At 40.5% G+C, this 19,892-nt stretch overlaps 1 protein-coding gene and 1 pseudogene across 2 annotated transcripts in view; one reads left to right on the top strand and one right to left on the bottom strand.

Annotated features, from left to right (window-relative positions):
• LOC134927888 (cadherin-9-like) overlaps positions 1-19,892 on the top strand; it is a 372,116-nt gene that overhangs the window by 160,878 nt on the left and 191,346 nt on the right. For both annotated transcript variants that reach the window (XM_063922970.1, XM_063922969.1), the window contains exons 7-8: positions 14,727-14,846; positions 16,085-16,252. In XM_063922970.1, the coding sequence (XP_063779040.1) occupies positions 14,727-14,846; positions 16,085-16,252 (288 nt within the window). The remainder of the gene's footprint in view (positions 1-14,726; positions 14,847-16,084; positions 16,253-19,892) is intronic.
• Positions 1,013-1,132, bottom strand: LOC134930541 (5S ribosomal RNA; annotated as a pseudogene).

Here is a 19,892-nt window from a genome sequence, read left to right as displayed (position 1 = left end):
TGTGTCCTTTGTCTCCAGACATCTTTGTTTCAGTCTCTGTTCACAGTAGCTCTGATCTTCTGCATTGTATGACTACAGGTACTAGCCTGCTCTAGTACTGCTGTTTTCCCAGTGCTCCTGTCTGCAGCTTGCAGCTAATTACATTTGTCTCAGCACTCAGTGATTGCAGTTGGATCCTAGTAATCAGCTACTCTTCCCAGCCTGATCCTGTGTTTAGCCAGTATTACCTGTGCAGCTCCTGCAGTGGCAACTATACCAACTAGAGTCTACCCTCTGTTTTCTGTTGGTTCCTGTATCTTCCAGATACAAGTTCAGCCAGTTTCAATCTGGTCCAGAGGCAATAGTCAGTCCCAGCCTGACTTCTGCTCCCATCAGTTCCAGTCTACTCCAGCTGGTACCAGTCCAGTTCAGAGACAATTATCAGTTCCATACTGACTTCAGTACCATTCCCGCTAGTTCTTGTTTAGCTAAAGAAGCATTGCCAGTTCTGACTTCAGTACAAATCCTGTTGGTTTCAGTACAGCTAAAGAAGCATTGTCAGTTCCAACAAAACTCCAGTATAAATCCTGCTGATTCCATTCCAGAGTAAACACACAAAAGGAAGAGAACAGTAGACTCTTGTTGGGGAGCATTCAATTCAGACACACTAATATGCACTATAAAAAAACTGCTAATATCATAAAGATTTTAATGATGTCTTGTTAATATCAAGGAGTTCCAAAGTTGCTGGTAAGTGCAAAAATATGGATAAAAATTCAATTAAACAATATATACTAAAGCATATGGCTATGATAAACAATCAGCTGGATTAATTAAATATAATACCAAAGTGTATTCACTGTCGTGGTATCTTTTATATTGAAAATTGTATGACCATCATTTGCTCTGCATAAAAACTTTAGAAAAAGGTTATTTCAGGGAGTTAAATCATAGGTCATATGCCCAGGTGGAAATATCAAATTTCTCTTATAGTGTTTCCTGTTAGTGAAACTTGGGTATAACATGCAACAATGAATTGCAGTAGCAGCGTGTTCCAAGGTGGTCTCCCATCCAAGTACTGACCCGGCCCTCCACTGCTTGGCTTCCAAGTTCAGATGAGATTGGGTATCTCCAGTGGTGTATGTCCACAAAATGTTGCACTTACCATCTTGTCTCGTATAGCCAGTAGATATTTTTTAAGCAGATAAGTGTGTGTTCATAAAACAACAGTAATAACAGAAATAATGCACTTGGATATTCAATATCACAATAAAGATGGCACTAATACTCTGCTATAGGGACACACTTTTTAAGAGAAAAATAAAACAAAGTGTCTTCACAGATAGGCTGATATTCATAAATCAAAGAATAAAGGAGTTAATAATATACAGCCACTTTAAAGTTGTAAAGAAACACAAAGATAAATCAATATATATGATTGTGGATACCACGCAAATACTATGACTCATTTATAAGTTCCTTTCAAATGGAATCATAAATTGTACAACACATTGATGGATCCCACCAAATAAAAGGGGTCTAGACTGTGGTTTTGCATTGTTGTGGAGAGAGGCAAAATGGATCCATAGGCTGGACACAGTTGCCCCAAAGGGACTTAATGCATAAAACTCTTTGAATATATTTTTATAAGTTAATGACCAAGCAAGTGCAGTTTTTTGACCCAGTAGCTGTACTATAGAGAACAACTTTTTGGATTTTTAAAAAAAAAATTGGGATAGTATGCTTAAGGTGTCTTTCAATGTCTATATTGTGTGTTTTATATGTGTTTGTATATGTTGATCCATGTGTGTATCTTATATCAACAGTATGTGTTTTAAGATATAGAGTTAACTTTTGCTAATTTATTGCTATTTTTTATGTGGGCGCCTGTGACCAAGTGTTTACTGTGCCTCACTGTAACCAAACCCAGATAGATAGATAGATATATATATATATATATATATATATATTTATCTAGAGGAAATTAATATATATTTACAGTGATTTTGAAGTTTGCTCCTATAAATATAGGTGGTATGCATAGCACTACGCTTCCTGGTATGATGGAATGCAAACAGGAAATAAAATAGGATTATATAATGTTGTTGTGAATTGTAGCCACCTCTGGTCGCGGTGATGACAGAAGTTCCTGTTTCACCATTATTTTATATTGAAGGTGGAACGCAGAACTTCCAGTGATGGTGGAAAGCATTACCGGTAGTTGCTGCGGCACCATATATGATTGAGATATCTGGCTGCTTCTGGCTGCATATTAAAGTGGAACACATACAGGGGAGCTTCCTGTGACAGTGAAACGCATCACTGTAAGTTACCGCAGTGCTGCATGATTGAGGTTTAATAGCTTTAGTACAGCTTGAAGTGATTTTATACATAACATGATATTTGCTGCAGTTTTGTATATAAATGTAAGTGTTTAGTAGCAGCTATTATGCAGGAAGGATGCACTTTGATAACTGGCCAGGTAATTATTGGCAGAGGAAGTTATGTTGCTAATGGGTTAATAGGAGGGGGTTTATAGGGAGGCTCAGTGCACAGTGGTTTGACTTCCTGTGTGGTCTCTTTGGATAAGGTGTCCGGATGACGGCCACATTCCATGGTTGAAACGTCAATATGATTTAACCTGTATTTGTAAGTTACAGTAAAATGTTTTGCAAGATCTCCCTGGTGAGTTCACTTACTCTACTCGTTGAACTAATATATATATATATATATATATATATACTAGCTGGAGTACCCGGCGTTGCTCGGGATTTTAAGAATGTTTGTTGACAAAAATCAATGTAAATATTAAACACACAGTATAAATAACATAATATAAAAAAGCATGGAAAATGTTATACACATCAATAAAATGAAAACCCAATGTGCTGCTGTGGGACCATGCTACTTCCACTATATAATTCTCAGTGTGTGGGTTCATGCTACCTCCATTTCCCTCCTCACATCATGTTACTGCCCCTGTCCCATGCAGCCCTGTCATCACTGACATATCATGGATGTCCTGATATATTCTGTGCTGCTGGCCCACCCCTAGGGGTACTAGTGGTGTGTTACCCCCACAGTGTTTGTTCCCAGAGTGTAAGTAATATGTGTAGCAAGTTTGGGGTAAATTGCTCCATGCATTCCAGAGTTATGCTGTCTTCTAAAAAAAACTCTGTGCTGCTGCCTCAACCCTAGGGGTGCTAGGGGTGTCTTACCCAACAGTGTTTGTTCCCAGAGTGTAAGTAATATGTGTAGCAAGTTTTGTGCATATTGCTCAAAGCATTCCAGAGTTATGCTGTCTGCTGAAATACTCTGTGCTGCTGCCTTAACCCTAGGGGTGTCTTACCCCCACAGTGTTTGTTCCCAGCTTGTAAGTCATATGTGTAGCAAGTTTGTTGTAAATTGGTCTAGGCATTCTGGAGTTATGCTGTCTCCTGAAAATATCTGTGCTACTGTCCCATCCCTAGGGGAGGTAGGGGTGTATAACTCCCACCGAGTTTGTTTCCAGATTGTAATTCAGATGTGTATCAAGTTTTGTGTAAATTGCTGCAGGCCTTTTACAGTAATGTTGTCTGCTGACGTACTCTGTGCTGCTGTCCCACCCCTAGGGGTGCTAGCGGTGTCTGACCCCCACATTGTTTGTTTCCCGAGTGTAAGTCATATGTGTTCCCAGTTTGTTGTAAATTGGTCTAGCCATTCAGGAGTTATGCTGTCTCCTTAAATAGTCTGTGCCGCTGTCCCACCCCTAGGGGTGGTGGGGGGTTTCCGAGATTGTAAGTCAAATGTGTACCAAGTTTGGTGTAAATTGCTCCAGGCCTTCCACAGTTATGCTGTCTGCTGACATACTCTGTGCTGCTGTCCCACCTCTAGGTGTGCTAGTGGTGTTTGACCCCCACATTGTTTTTTCCCTAGTGTAAGTCATATGTGTACCCAGTTTGTTGTAAATTGGTCTACCCATTCACGATTTATGTTGTCTCCTTAAATACTCTGTGCCACTGTGCCATCCCTAGGGGTGCTAGGGTTGTCTAACCCCCACAGAGTTTATTCTCAGATTGTTAGTGAGATGTGTACCAAGTTTGGTGTAAATTGCTTGAGGACTTCCACAGTTTTGCTGGCTGCTGACATACTCTGTGCTGCTGTCCCACCCCTAGGGGTGCTCGGGATGTCTGACCCCCATAGTGTTTGTTTCCAGAGTGTAAGTCATATGTGTACCAAGTTTGTTGTAAATTGCTGCAGGCATTCCAGAGTTATGCTGTCTGCTTGTATACTCTGTGCTGCTGGCTCACCCTAAGGGTGCTAGGGGTGTCTTCCTCCGACAGTGTTTGCTGGCAGATTGGAAGGCATATGTGTACCAATTTTGGAGTACATGGGTCCAGCAATTCCGGAGTTATGCTGTCTCCTGATATACTCTGTGCTGCGCTGTCTGCCCCCCTAGAAGTGCTAGGGATTTCAAATTGTTTTAGTTGCGTCCGCCATGTTTTAATACGCTTGTATGTGAAATTTCACGATCTTCGCTTGTTAACTGTGGATTTGTATACAAAACAGACAGAAGGACAGAGGGACAGAGTGACAGATTTTCATTTTTATATAGTATATATATATATACACACACACACACACACACACACACACACACACACACACACACACACAGTAGTACTCCAAGAGGTGGCACTCAGCAGACTTTCGAATAGTTATAAAACAGTCCTTTATTTATTATTTGGAAATAAAGGACCTTTTTTAAAACAATTTAAAAGTCTGCTGAGTGCCGCCTCTTGGAAAAATATTGGAGATCTTGCTAGGATCTTAGGAGGACACAAGTTACACAAAGCCTATTTGCATGAGGGCTGAGTTTTGGACATTATTATATACACATACAAGATCTATTTTGCATGAAAATCCAACTATTTTTTAATCACTAATCAGGAAGGTTAACCTGACTCATGAAGTTTTAGTTTGCACATCAATCAAATAGGTGTGCCCCAAAACAAATACTAAACACTATGGTTACAAACAATGCAAAACATAGTTGTAGCCCATGGTAATATCACCAACTACCCAGGGGAATTTCTGAACTACTTTAGTGCAGCTGGACTTCCAGTGCACATCATTGGTGTTCCGATCATGCTTCTGTGGGACTTGACTCCGCCCAAGTTATGCTATGGAACCTGACTTAAAGTAACTGCTTTGCAGGGGAACCTAAGTGAGGCACAGATTCCAATGGGATGTGATGCTGGTGAGACTGTGTTTATACTAGAGATGTGCACCGGACACTTTTCGTGTTTTGTGTTTTGGATTTGTATCTGGATCTCCGTCTGTGTTTTTTATCTGGATTGGTTTTGCCAAAACCACCCTTTTGGGTTTTGGTTTTGGATATAGATTTAAAAAAAACAAACATAAAAACAGCTAAAATCACAGAATTATTTTTTTTGTTCCTACAGTATTATTAACCTCAATAACATTCATTTCCACTCACTTCCTGTCAATTTTGACCACCTCACTGCTCACAATATTGTTCACCAACATAAGCCAAAGCCTGGCTGGCTAAACTAAGCAACTGAGCATGGCCTAAACACTCAGCAGTAATTTACAAATTAGTACTGTATTAGCAATAACCAATCAAACCAACTCACAAGTACTATCAATAGAAAACAATCCAACACAGAGATTTCCTGAGAATCATGTGTACAATATCACTGCTCTAAAGTAGTCACCAAACAGCAAAGAAGAAAAACCCAGAAACCATGTGTAAATAAACAACAGCAGACATTAATGCCCCCTACACAAGTGCACATGCCCTCAGCACATGCCTTTTCTCAGTGCCCAGTCTGAACCTACCTCCTGGGGGCCCTGGGTCACTGATAACTGGCACTCTGTGCCTATGTAAAGCACAGATCAATCAGCCTTTTTATCAAGCAGCTCCCCAAAATCTCCCCAATCACAAAAAAACAGTATTCCATACCTGTGTAGTACAGTACGGAATACTTTGGGACACACAGTTAAGTATTGACCAGGTTACAGTGCTGGTTGGATACAGTGCACGTCAGACACAGTGCAGGTTACAGTGCAGGATACAAAGCGGGTCATATAGAATGCAGGTTACAGTGTGGGTCAGATTCAGTGCAGGTCGGATACAGTGTAGATGGAATTCATTGCGGGTTGTATATAGTGCAGTTCGCATACAGTGCAGGTTGGATACAGTGTGGGTTGGATACACTGTGGGTTGGATACAGTGCTTGTTACAGTGTGGGTTGGATACAGTGCAGGTTGGAGTGCCTGTTGAATATAGTGCGCGTTGGCTACACTGCAAGGTCAAATACAGTGCGAGATACAGTGCAGGTTGGATACAGTGTGAGATACAGTTCGGGTTGGATACAGTGCAGGTTGGAGTGCCTATTGAATATAGTGCATGTTGGCTACAGTGCAAGTTCAGATACAGCGCGAGATACAGTGCAGGTCGGAGTGTGGGTTGGATATAGTGCATGTTGGCTACAGTGCAAGGTCAAATACAGTGCGAGATACAGTGCAGGTCAGATACAGTGCGAGAAACAGTTCGGGTTGGATACAGTGCAAGTCAGAGCGCGGGTTGGATACAGTGCAGGTCGGATACAGTGCGAGATACAGTTCGGGTTGGATACAGTGCAAGTCAGAGTGCGGGTTGGATACAGTGCGTATCGCATACAGTGAGGGTTAGCTACAGTGCAAGGTCAGATACAGTGCACTTTGGATACAATGCAAGATACAGAGCAGGGCAGATACAGTATGGGTTGTATACACTGTGAGTTGTATATATTGTCTGTCAGATAGAGTGTGGGCCTGTTAAAATGCAGTTTACATTGCGGGTCAAATATAGTGTGGGTTGGATACAGCGCAGGTCAGATACAATGTGGGTTGGATACAGTGTGGGTTGGATAATGTGCAGGTCAAATACAGTGTGGGTTTGATACAGTACAGGTCGAATACAATGTGGGTCGGATACAGTTTGGTTCAGATACAGCACGGGTTACAGTGCAGGTTGGATATACAATGTGGGTCGGATACAGTATGGGTCAGATACAGCACGGGTTACAGTGCAGGTCAGATACAGTCCAGGTTAGATACACCAATAGTGCACTTACTGTGAGAGAGGGTCCTCAGTGTGGGGTTGTCAGTGGTGTCTTCAGTGTGGTGTGTTGGCAGTGCAGGGGTGCCATCAATGTACTTAGAGTGGTAGTGTCAGCAGTTCAGGGGTGCCAGCGGTGTCCTCAGTGTGGTGGTGCCAGCAGTATTGGCAGTGCAGGGGTGCCAGTGGTGTCCTCAGTGTGGTGTCAGCAGTGCAGGGGTGCCAGTGGTATCCTCATTGTGGTGATGCCGGCAGTGTCGGCAGTGTAGGGGTGCCAGCGGTGTCCTCAGTGTGGCGGTGCCAGCAGTGTCCTCAGTGCAGGGGTGCCAGCGGTGTCCTCAGTGTGGTGCTGCCTGCAATGTCAACAGTGCAGGGGGCCAGTGGTGTCCTCAGTGTGGTTGTGCAGGCAGTTTAGGAAATGCAGGGGTGCCTGTGGTGTTCTCAGTGCGGCTGTGCCAGCAGTGTCCTCAGTGCAGGGGTGCTAGCTGTGTCCTCAGTGCGGTGGTGCTGGCAGTGTGGGAGTGCTGGAGGTGTCCTCAGTGCAGGAGTGCCAGCAATGTCTTCAGGGCCGTGGTGCCAGCAGTGTCGGCAGTGCAGGGGTGACAGCGTTGTCCTCAGTGTAGTGGTGCAGGCAATGTTGGCAGTGTGGGAGTACTGGAAGTGTCCTCAGTGCAGGGGTGCCAGCAGTGTCCTCAGTGCAGGTGTGCCGGTAGTGTCCCCAGTGCAGGAGTGCCGACAGTGTGGGGGTGTCGGCAGTGCAGGTGGCAGTGCTGGCAGTGCGGATGGCGTAGTTGGCAGTTCACGCAGCGGCACTGTTAGCACTGTGGGGGCATCCATCTTGCCCATAATAGCCTACGGTGAGATGCTGATTGGCTGAGAGCCGTGACAGATGGCTCTCTTAGTTAATCAGCGGTCTTTCATAGTTTACTATGGTGACTGGCGTCTGAGGCAAAACCTCAGGATCCGACTGTGGGTTCCTGAGGTTTTGCCTTGAATAGGGATCTGGGTTAGGCAGGGAGATCCAAGCTTGACTCGGGGTCGGGCTCAGATCCCCAAGTTTAGCCAGGTTCAGTTCTCAGGAAACTGAACCCGCTCATCCCTAGTTTATAACATGTATACCCTTTATCCCCAACAATTTTCCTTTTCAATTCAAGCACCTGTAGTCTCCTGTAAGCGTCTGCTATGATTTGTCAATCAAAATTTAGCAGGAGCAATCACTCAGGGCTGCAAGCACAGGTCTCACGACCAACTGCTTCTCCCATTAACAGTTTTACGTGGCTTTCTCGCAATTTAGTAGTCCCAAGCATCTTTAAGTGTTAATCCCTGAAGCAAAAGACTGAAAATATGATTTACAAATACAATTTGTGTTCAATGTGTATAATATAAAATATACATTACAATATTAACTGGCAGTACTATCTTTGTAAAATGAGTTCTGCTGAGCAATAATAGACATCAACATGAGTGAAACAGCAGGAAAATGCTAATATATATATATATATATATATATATATATATATATATATATGGAGAAAAAGGTACAGGTGCGCTGGTGATCCTATAATGAGAGTTTGTCAGTCCACAGTGAATGAATCCCTGGGCTGTAGCACTGGTGTAACCAACACCGCTGCAAATCTCCAAATGAAGCTCAGAACTCCTTGAGCAAATTGTGTCTGGAAAAAATCAGGAGAATGCGCCCATAGTGCAGATAAATTTATTTCACACATAAATTAAAAACAGGACATTCCATGGATTATAAAAGACTCGTACCATAAAAGACCCACTCTTTGGGCCAGTTAAAACACATGAAACAATCCACCAGGCTATCCACCAAACCTGCTGCAGTCAAAGACCGGACCATGCACCGCGCCGGTAGAAGCCGAACTCGTCAGGTCACTCACAGTGAAGCAGCCGGGATGTGTGAGCCGGGTGGGAGAAGACGCACGTCTGGCAAGCCCCGCCTCTACGCGTTTCGTAGTTACTTCGTCAGGAGCCTACAGATGTTGAATTGCAATTCATATATTCTTTAATCTTGAATTCTTTCACGTCACCTGTTGCGGAGAAGGTCTTCCGGTTTGGATGTAGGTACCTGCAAATATTGCAGTGTCCACACTTATAACTACCTACACACCTGATGAGGGGTTCTTTTTTATTGGTCACTGATCTTAACATGCTTGGTGCCACTAAGTCCTTTAGATTTTTGGACTTTTTTAATATAATTTCAGGTTGTGGTGGTAGTATGTCTTTTAGAACTGGGTCCATTAGTAAAATGTTCCAATGGGTTTTCATTGATTGTCGGATGATTTTCTCGTGTCTGCTGTAGGTTGTGATAAAGGCAGTGGAGTCCTTTTTCGGTTCCCTGTTCTTGTACATTAGAAGGTCATTTCTCTCCAGAGTGCTTGTTTTAGTTACCGCCTTGTCGAGAATGTTGGTGGGATATTTCTTTTCCAGGAATCTATTTATATATTTCTCGAGTTGGTTGTTGCATTCCTCTGTTTCGCTGCAATTCCTTCTGATTCTATGAAACTGGGAATAGGGAATATTGTTCTTCCACTGTTTTAGGTGATTACTCCTGTAGTCCAGATAGCTATTGGTGTCTACTGGTTTAATGTAATTCCTTGTGACAATTCTGTTTTCTTTCCCCACAAGGATGAGGTCCAAGAATTCAATTTGTACTTGGTCCACTTTAGAGGTGAATGTGAGATTCAGGTTATTAGGTGCCAGATATTCTGTAAAGAAAATGTTAAAATCTTCCATTGTACCATTCCAGATCATCAGGATATCATCAATGTACCGCTTATAAAACACAATAAAATTCTTAAAAGGGTGATCATTGTAAATGTGGGTTTCTTCCCATTTTCCCATAAATAAATTTGCGAAACTTGGCGCAAAAATCGTTCCCATGGCGGTTCCGCAGCTCTGTAGATAAAAATTGTCCAAAAATTTAAAATAATTGTGGGTTAAAATGAAGAACATGATATCACAGATAAATTGTCTATGGGAGTCAGTCAGGGAAGGGTCCTTGTCCAGGTATTCTTTACATGCTGCTACACCCTTTGAGTGTTCAATACATGTGTAAAGTGCTTGCACGTCGATTGTGACCCACAGATAGGTAGATTTCCATTCAATGTCTTTAACCAAATTGAGTACTGCGGTTGTATCCTTAAGATATGATGATAACTGGTTCACATATTTCCTGAGAAAGACGTCTGCATATTCTGAAAGATTTGAAGTAAGAGAGTCTATTCCGGCAACTATCGGTCTGCCTGGCGGATTTGTGATTGATTTGTGGATTTTTGGTAAGAAGTAAAATATTGGGGTAACGGGGTAGGACTGCATTAAAAACTGGTACTCTTCCTTTGTTAAAATGCCGGTACGTAGTCCATTTAAAAGTAGTGATCGCAGATCCTCCAAAAAGTCTTCTTTTGGATCTTTCTGTAGGATTTTGTAAGAATTGGTATCGTCCAGTAGTCTCTTAGCTTCTGTTATATACTTTTCTCGATCCATGATCACTAAACCCCCCCCTTTATCAGCTTGTTTGATGATGATCTCGGTATTCTTTTGTAATTTCTTTAAAGCTTCTCTTTCTTTGTTGGTAAGATTCTTTTCCAGGATTGGTTCTGTTTCTGTATCACAGAGGTCCTTTTTGACTAGGTCATAGAAGATACTAAGATGGTGCCCTTTGGACTCCAATGGGTAGTACTTCGATGGTGGTTTTAGGCCCGATTTTGATTGGGTAGCTGTATTATCATAATTTCTAAGAATGGCGTCTTCTTTCTTCAAGAAATGTCGTTTCAAGGTTAATTTTCGTACGAACTTGTTGAGATCTATGAAAGTTTCAAACTTATTCATGCCACTGGTTGGGGCAAATGATAGACCTTTGTTTAGTAGGGACATTTCAGGTTGTGAGAGAGTATGTTGTGAGAGGTTAAAGATGTCCTTGGTTAATGGTTTTGGTTTTGGAATGTCCGTTTTTTGAGTTCTCTTCCTCCTGCCGCCCCGCCTTCATCTTCTTCTGTAAAGCGTCTTTTTAGGGGAGAGGCGTGTCTGATATCTTCCTTTATCTGATTCTTCATATTGTCCTTTAGTCTTGTGCCTGTACTTGGGGATAAAAAATCATTATCACTCTGGGATCCCCTTCCTTGTAGTATTGAGAACCTGTTTTTGGTTGTGGTTCTAAATTTGGATTCATTGGGGGTATCTTGATTTCTGTTTCTAGATGGACCATTCGGTACTGTTTTCCAATACTGTTTGGTTGCTTTATTCTGATAAAATCCTGGAGCCCTGAACCTGCTCCAGTTCTTGATCTTCCCTTGTTCATAGTCTTCTTTTTGGGAATGGCGCTCTATTCTTCTTATTTCTAGGGTTTACCTCAGTTGTGAAAAAACCTCTGGTGAACTGGTGCTAAGTTGACTACAGCCATACCAAAATGGTACGCCCACTCTCGTCCGATCGTGGAAGCTAAGCATTTTTATGGGCCTGGCCAGTATCAAGGAGGGTGACCGGACCTCCGGAGAAGACTAGGTGCTGTAGAGACATTGCATGCACATGAGAGTTCCTAAACCAGTGAAACAGCTGTAAACCAAATATATCACCACTCATTCACACAACCCCTCAAACACTTCTGACCTTCACCATGTCACTATGAAGTATGAATATAGTCTAATGCGATATACACTAAACACATCAATTTAGCACTCACACGTTCATATATTATTAAGAGATGCAATTAACATAGCAAAGGCACTTTTTAATGCACTATAATTATTAATTATTAATTTATTAGCACCTTTTTATTAACTTTTATTAGTCATATGGTTCATCCAAAATAGAAATTAATATATATTTTTGTCTTAAATAAGTCGGTTATGATCCTTTGGTAATTTTAAATTTTATTCTCTCCATATAAATTAACACATATCTGGTTATTAATAAGTCTGTCATGATTTCATGGTAACGTATATATATATTTTTTTCCCCATATGTTTTCCGGGACAACAAACTTTATATCCATTTATGATCTAAATGAAGAAAGTCACACAGAACATTAATTGCTGAATGTAACATTGGGACCCACTATGGAGATAATATTGTCAGCAACACCATTTGCGGTTCACGTGCGTCTCAATTAAATCCCGGATACCATCCACTGAATACAATCCCTAAAGGAAGTGACGTGCGGCCCAACAGAGACTTTCCAAGTTCAGCACGCTCTGCACAGCACACTGAACTTCCGGGTTCTAACACGTGATGTAATGACGCGGCCGGGGCGTCTCACGCAAGCAACGTAACTCCATTGACTCGCCACCAAGTGCGGAAGCGGGCGCATGCGTAGAGGAGTCCGCCGGGGACTTCGGACACCTGATCATAAACACATAAGTGGACGCAAGCGCAGTAGAGCCCGTCGTACCACCGGAAGTGGGGCGGAAGTACCTGCTGCCAATACAGTGTAAACTAATCATTTACACTCATTAAAACTACTCGTTTTTCAAATATATGTTAAGGATTAGCTTTGTTTAGAGACATTTGTAGTACTCATATACAAATTATTTAAATATAAAACACATTCAGATTTCAGTTTTCCCCAAACATCACTGTAAGAGGAAGTGATGTCACACATAGTCTTCTAATTAACAGAGGTATAAATACAAGCCCTGTCCCAGTACCACACTACCCTTGATGAAGTCCTGAAGGACGAAACGCGTTGGTCACTCCATGATCTTTCCCAGATCAACCTCCTGAACCTAAGATAAGCACTTTCTACACATTTATTACAAACTGATGTGTACCTTGTACTTTTAGATATTTCTCCTTTTATATGTTCGTGTATTTTTTAGGCATTTTTTATGAATTCTTACGCTTAAGCATTTTTTTTAAATCAAAATATATCAGTGTTTTTACTCGTGTAAAATAAATATGCTCTTTTTTATATAAAAATAATTTTACGTTCCTTTACTACAGACACCATTGGTCGCTTGTGCCCATATTCTTGGTTTCTACATATATACATACTAGCATGTTCCTGCTGTTTCACATATATATATATATATATATATATATGTATATATATACATATATATACATACAGTATGTATATAAAACAACAGAACAGAAAGGTGCTTCTAAGTGTAATAATTCGATACTCAATAATTGTTGGAATGTAAGGTAAGTGTTATGCATAGTTAAAGGTGTAATTTGTAAAGCTTATCTGAATTAAATGATTCTAATGGTGTAGTCCTCTCTTGATAATCCAATTCACCATTAGAGGACTTAGCACAAAAACCTGGGGTTAATATGAGGAAGAATGTGGTGCAATTGAGTTCCATGCCTTGTAATGTTAGGGGGAACTACTGTAGTTCCACATCCTCAACAGCTCTGCACAATAATTCCAGCTTGACCCACCACCCACATCAATAGATAATGCAGGCAGGGCTAGTGTCACTGCTGAGATGCATCCACCTCTCCCTTCCTCAGGTCCTGGTGGCTCCATGGTCATCTTCCACCAGCAGCCCACCCTTCCTGGCACACACACATGCTGTGTCCAACATTTCTCCCTCTCCCTGCTGAAAACAAGATGAGAGGGGGCTGGAGGGACACAGAGGAGGGGAAGCTGCTGGGGGGACACAGGACATGGAGCTGCTGGATGGACACAGGTTGTGAGGTGCTAGAGTGACAGAGATTATGGGCATTACTGTGTGCAGTATGTGTATAGGGGCACTTACACATGTTGACATTATGTGTATGAGTGGCACTTCTGTGGGCATTAGGTGTATAAGCAGCGCTACTATAGGTATTATGTGAAAGGAGCACAACTATTGCGTGCATTATTTGTAAGGGGTGCTGCTGTGAGCATTGTATAAAGGGCACTGCTCTATTGCATAACAAGTATAAGGGGTAACACTATGTAGCATAACATGAATAAGGGGCATTACTGAATGATGTAACGTGAATTAGGGGCATTACTATGTGGTGTAATAGGAATCAGGATACTACTGTATGTGCAGTGTAATGTGACTATGATTGTGCTACTGTGTGTTGTAATATTAATTGGGGGTACTGTTGTGTGACCATGCCCCTTCTTTCTGAAGCCACTGTCCCTATATAAAGTATGGGAGGTAGGGCACATATTTATAGTTTGGGGGGAGCCAAAAACACTAGCACTGGCTCTGACTTCACCTAATGGGAAAAGGAAGGGGATAGATGGTGAGGGAAATGAGTTCCATAGCCTCACCAGGGCTACTTTAAGCACTGAAAATAATATTTAAAAAAAAAAACTTGACATATAGCATATAAATAAGACAGTGTTTCAAGTTTTCATTGCTGAGCAAAACAGGATCAAGAAATGTGTTTTGTTTGGAAATTCATACTGTAGGTTGTGATGTCTATTTTCTAAACACTTCTATTTAAGATTAAAACATGTTATAGATTAGGGTGTTTGTTAAATGGATTGCCCATGGACATCCCATTACTGTAAGTACCCTTTATAAGAGCACTAATTTGTGCATGGCTTTTTTTTTTGCCCACATTGAGAGTTCAGGTATATGTTTATTAAATATTTAATTTTCCCTGAGATCAACCGCTTTCTCATTTTACCATTGTCTTATCTTGGTAATCTGTAATAATTTTATTTGTCCTTTGTCAGGTACCTCTGTAATTCAGGTGACTGCCATAGATGATGATGACCCTTCATATGGAAATAGTGCAAGAGTTGTATATAGCATTATACAAGGACAACCATATTTCTCAGTTGATCCTGATACAGGTATGTACTATAATATTCAATCATGTGTTTAAACTACTGAGTGTATGTAAATATTTTTTAGCCTGTCCTACCTTAATATACTTTTTGTCTTCAACTACTGTACATAAAATGGATAGGACCTGCTTAATGGGAACACACAAAGGAAAGAAGGCACAGAAAAATATTGTACAATTCTTTCAACGCAACTTTTTATCAAACATTATTTATCTTACATTACGAACTCATACTTTTGAGTTACAATTCATACATACATGAGATAAAAATCAATCTGCTGTTTTATAAATACATTCACTACTTATATACATACAGTGGTGAGCGGCAAGTTGAGCAGGTGAGGCAGAGACTTTTCTGTCATAGTTTTGACTATATAAAGTATATAAAAAATGCAAAGAATATATTGGAAATCTCTTTGAATTATTCTAATGATTTTTATATTCAAAACTCTGGAGTATAAAGACTATGGTAGCTGAGGTGGTGCCACCCCTGCCTCTCTTTTCTGCACATCTCTGAACAAAACTCACCAAATTTCCAGGAGGATATACTGCTGCACCTGTGTATAATGCTTACATGAACCCTTTGGCTCATATATTGTGTGTAAATCTGGCTCTGGTACTAGACAGTGCCTTCTGGACCATTTATTTCACCACAAATCCCTGATGTATATACACATACACAGTCATCATGACAGCACATAATACTCAATTACTGTCCAAAATATCAAAGTTCTTTATTTGGTCTGGCTGCCCTCACTGCTCTTTTGAGGACATTTGGTGGCAAGATTACTATTTTATTCCACCGACACTAAGACTATTGCAGTCCATGGGCCAATACTTTGTACTGGTAATTAATAAATATTATTGTCCCAGTTAATAATCATCAATAATGCATATTAATTGTGCACAGGTTCAAAAATATATGCTAATTAGCTGACATAATCTCTCTGAATGCGGAATTTCCAGTAACAAAGATTTAATGAAGCAGACAAATTAAACTGTATTTTTTGTAATGAATTTATCGTCTGTTAATTTTAAAATATTGTAAAATTTCCCCATATTAACTAACTTCTAAACAACATTAGTTTTCTTTTGTTTCTAAAATTCTTTTTAGCAGTTTAGAGCTTTGCTTCTAAAATAAAAGGAATGTTCTGTAATTAAATGTGCAATTGCTGACAAGGCTTTCACATCTGCAGTGTCTTCCATATAAAATGTTTTACATTATTTGTAATGTTTTTTTTGCAGGCATAATCAAAACTGCTCTGCCAGATATGAGCAGAGAGAACAGGGAACATTACCAAGTGGTTATTCAGGCCAAAGATATGGGTGGCCAGATGGGAGGATTATCTGGGACCACCACGGTGAACATCACACTGACTGATGTCAATGACAATCCGCCTAGATTCCCACAGAGTAAGATGCATTTAATACTTGTGTTGTGTTTAAAACCCTGTTTAAATTTGGTAATTTAACAGATACCATCTGTGATGCTCTTTCATAAATACTGATCCACTGCAGTGCCTGCTTATAGCTTTATGCTAGATAAAGTAAAGCAGTAGCCTGTTTTAATAGGAATTTTTGTTTATTTTTATTGCAAAATAGTAAAAGAAAATTAAATCCATTCATTTTTGCAATGAAAATATTCACAAGATTTACTTAATGTTTGAAGGCTGAAAAGGCATTATTAAAATAATATTTTATGTATAAAATGTTAAGCTACTGTTCAACTCTTTATAATGAGGGATACTTCTAGGTATGTAAAAATGTCAATAGGATTTTAAAAGTAAATAAAAAGTGGAGTATTGAAAATTAAAATGTAAAAGAGTAGAGATAATACTTAACAATATGCACTATAACCATCACTGCTCATCTGTTATTCTAAAGACTTCAAATTGGCATATTGCATCCAAATTTCATGTAAATTAAGTTTTGAAATACAGCAGTAATTCTGCAGAGGTGCAAAGTTTTCAGGATACAATGTTCAAGCTCAACATTTGCTTCCCATTCTGTTGAATTTAATTTTATATTGTTTGTTGACATTTGCTTTTAACTGAATTTTTAGACTCTACATACTTTGAGATTACTACTTTCAATTCATTTTGGTGAGGTTGGGATAGTACTGTGAATGCTTAAAACCAAATTTGGTAAAACATATGTGACAAACAATTGTGTTATGAGACATCTGATATACAGAAGTATTTTCAATTTTTTTAATGATGCCTTGTCAGGTGTGGCATGATTGTCAAAGTTTGTGATTATTACAATGATCTCAAAAAGGAAGAACTGGCAGCTCATTGTTTATTTAAAACTGGTAAAATTAAGTTAATGGAAAAAATATTGTATAGATAAAACATCATTGCTTGTTTAAGAAAGTTGCCTTAACATTTAATAAACCCAGAGTAACATTTCCATAAAATGCACTTAAATGATTGTTTTGTACTGTAGGTGACTATTTCTTGTCAGATAATTTTTATACAGAATAAATACAGTACATCTTCTTACATAATAAATATAGTACATCTGTTCACAAAATCTCAAAGATTTGTAAACATTGTCCTTTGCTCCTAACTTCCCTACTACTATCAACATTTGAAAAATAAACAGGTTAATTTAGAGGTGTAATAAAACATGCCTTTGACACATATAGAAAAAAGGGGGCATAACCACAATTATAAAAATATGTCCTTACTCTGCCTACTCTTTCTCCCCCATACCACCTCTCCAGGCAAAAGGATTAATATAATCTTGTGTCAAGTCAAATGACTGCATACCATCAGTCCATAATCAGCCTGGCTGCACATGACTGCTGCAGCCAATCCAGACTCAGGGTGCCCTATATAAGTCCCTTCGGGTGCTCCCTCCAATGCCCGTACTACTTCTGTGTTTTCATGTATGTTACTATGCAACTCCTTCAGCATGTCTGCTGATTCCTACTAGCCTGTGTGTTACTAATCATCCTCAGCTATCAGGCTACAGCAAAGCAACTTTCTGTTTTAGCAAGTTCAAGCTGCTTATGTTTCCAGCGTTAAAGATCCTATTCAGCACAAAACACTTCTACCTGCTTCTGCTCTCCAAGTCTTTATTCAGCCTCAGCTGCCTGCTGTTCGAAGTCTGCAAATATAAACACTTCATTTGCTTCGTGTTGTTTTTGTTCCTGCTACCAATAACTGCTAGAGTGACAGACATGTCTGCCTGTTCTAGTTCTGCATTAACTAGTGATGAGCGGGTTCGGTTTCCGAGAAACCGAACCCCCCCGAACTTTACCCTTTTTACACGGGTCCGAGCCATACTCGGATTCTCCCGTATGGCTCGGCTAACCCAAGCACGCCCGAACGTCATCATCCCGCTGTCGGATTCTCGCGAGATTCGGATTCTATATAAGCAGCCGCGCGTCGCCGCCATTTTCACACGTGCATTGAGATTGATAGGGAGAGGACGTGGCTGGCGTCCTCTCCGTTTATATAGTTAATTATTAATAGTATACTACACAGTTGATCTGATTGCTTAGCTTATTGTGGGGAGGATTGGGGACTGGGGAGCAGCTGTTAGGAGGAGTACAGTGCAGAGTTTTGCTAGTTTTTTATCCGTTCTCTGCCTGAAAAAAACGCTCCATACCATATCTGTGCTCAGTGTGCTGCATGATATATATCTGTGCTGAGTGCTCACACTGCCTAATTGTGGGGACTGGGGAGCAGTTATAGCAGGAGTACAGTGCACAGTTTTGCTGACAGTGACCACCAGTATACGTTTGTCTGCCTGAAAAACACTCCTGTGGTGGCTTTTTTTTATACTAGTTTAGCAGTCTGCTGACAGTGTCCACCAGGTCCATTATACTGTATATAGCAGTACGGTAGGCTACTGCTGTACCTACCTCTGTGTCGTCACTCGTCATCCATAAGTATACTATAGTATCCATCCATCTACATTGTATACCTGTGGTGTCTTTTTTTTTTATACTATAAACGCAGTCTGTTGACAGTGTCCACCAGGTCCATTATACTGTATATAGCAGTACGGTAGGCCACTGCTGTACCTACTTCTGTGTCGTCACTCATCGTCCATAAGTATACTATAGTATCCATCCATCTACATTGTATACCTGTGGTGTTTTTTTTTTATATACTATAAACGCAGTCTGCTGACAGTGTCCACCAGGTCCATTATACTGTATATAGCAGTACGGTAGGCCACTGCTGTACCTACCTCTGTGTCGTCACTCATCGTCCATAAGTATACTATAGTATCCATCCATCTACATTGTATACCTGTGGTGTCTTTTTTTTATACTATAAACGCAGTCTGCTGACAGTGTCCACCAGGTCCATTATACTGTATATAGCAGTACGGTAGGCCACTGCTGTACCTACCTCTGTGTCATCAATCGTCGTCCATAAGTATACTATAGTATCCATCCATCTACATTGTATACCTGTGGTGTCTTTTTTTTTATACTATAAATGCAGTCTGCTGACAGTGTCCACCAGGTCCATTATACTGTATATAGCAGTACGGTAGGCCACTGCTGTACCTACCTCTGTGTCGTCACTCGTCATCCATAAGTATACTATAGTATCCATCCATCTACATTGTATACCTGTGGTGTCTTTTTTTTTATACTATAAACGCAGTCTGCTGACAGTGTCCACCAGGTCCATTATACTGTATATAGCAGTACGGTAGGCCACTGCTGTACCTACCTCTGTGTCGTCACTCGTCGTCCATAAGTATACTATAGTATCCATCCAACTACATTGTATACCTGTGGTGTCTTTTTTTTATACTATAAATGCAGTCTACTGACAGTGTCCACCAGGTCCATTATACTGTATATAGCAGTACGGTAGGCCACTGCTGTACCTACCTCTGTGTCATCACTCGTCGTCCATAAGTATACTATAGTATCCATCCATCTACATTGTATACCTGTGGTATCTTTTTTTATACTATAAACGCAGTCTGCTGACAGTGTCCACCAGGTCCATTATACTGTATATAGCAGTACGGTAGGCCACTGCTGTACCTACCTCTGTGTCGTCACTCGTCGTCCATAAGT

Source organism: Pseudophryne corroboree, chromosome 5 (assembly GCF_028390025.1).
Source record: "Pseudophryne corroboree isolate aPseCor3 chromosome 5, aPseCor3.hap2, whole genome shotgun sequence".
NCBI lineage: Eukaryota > Metazoa > Chordata > Amphibia > Anura > Myobatrachidae > Pseudophryne > Pseudophryne corroboree.
The sequence above is the reverse complement of the archived record's forward strand: the minus strand, read 5'-3'. Positions and strand labels throughout refer to the sequence as shown.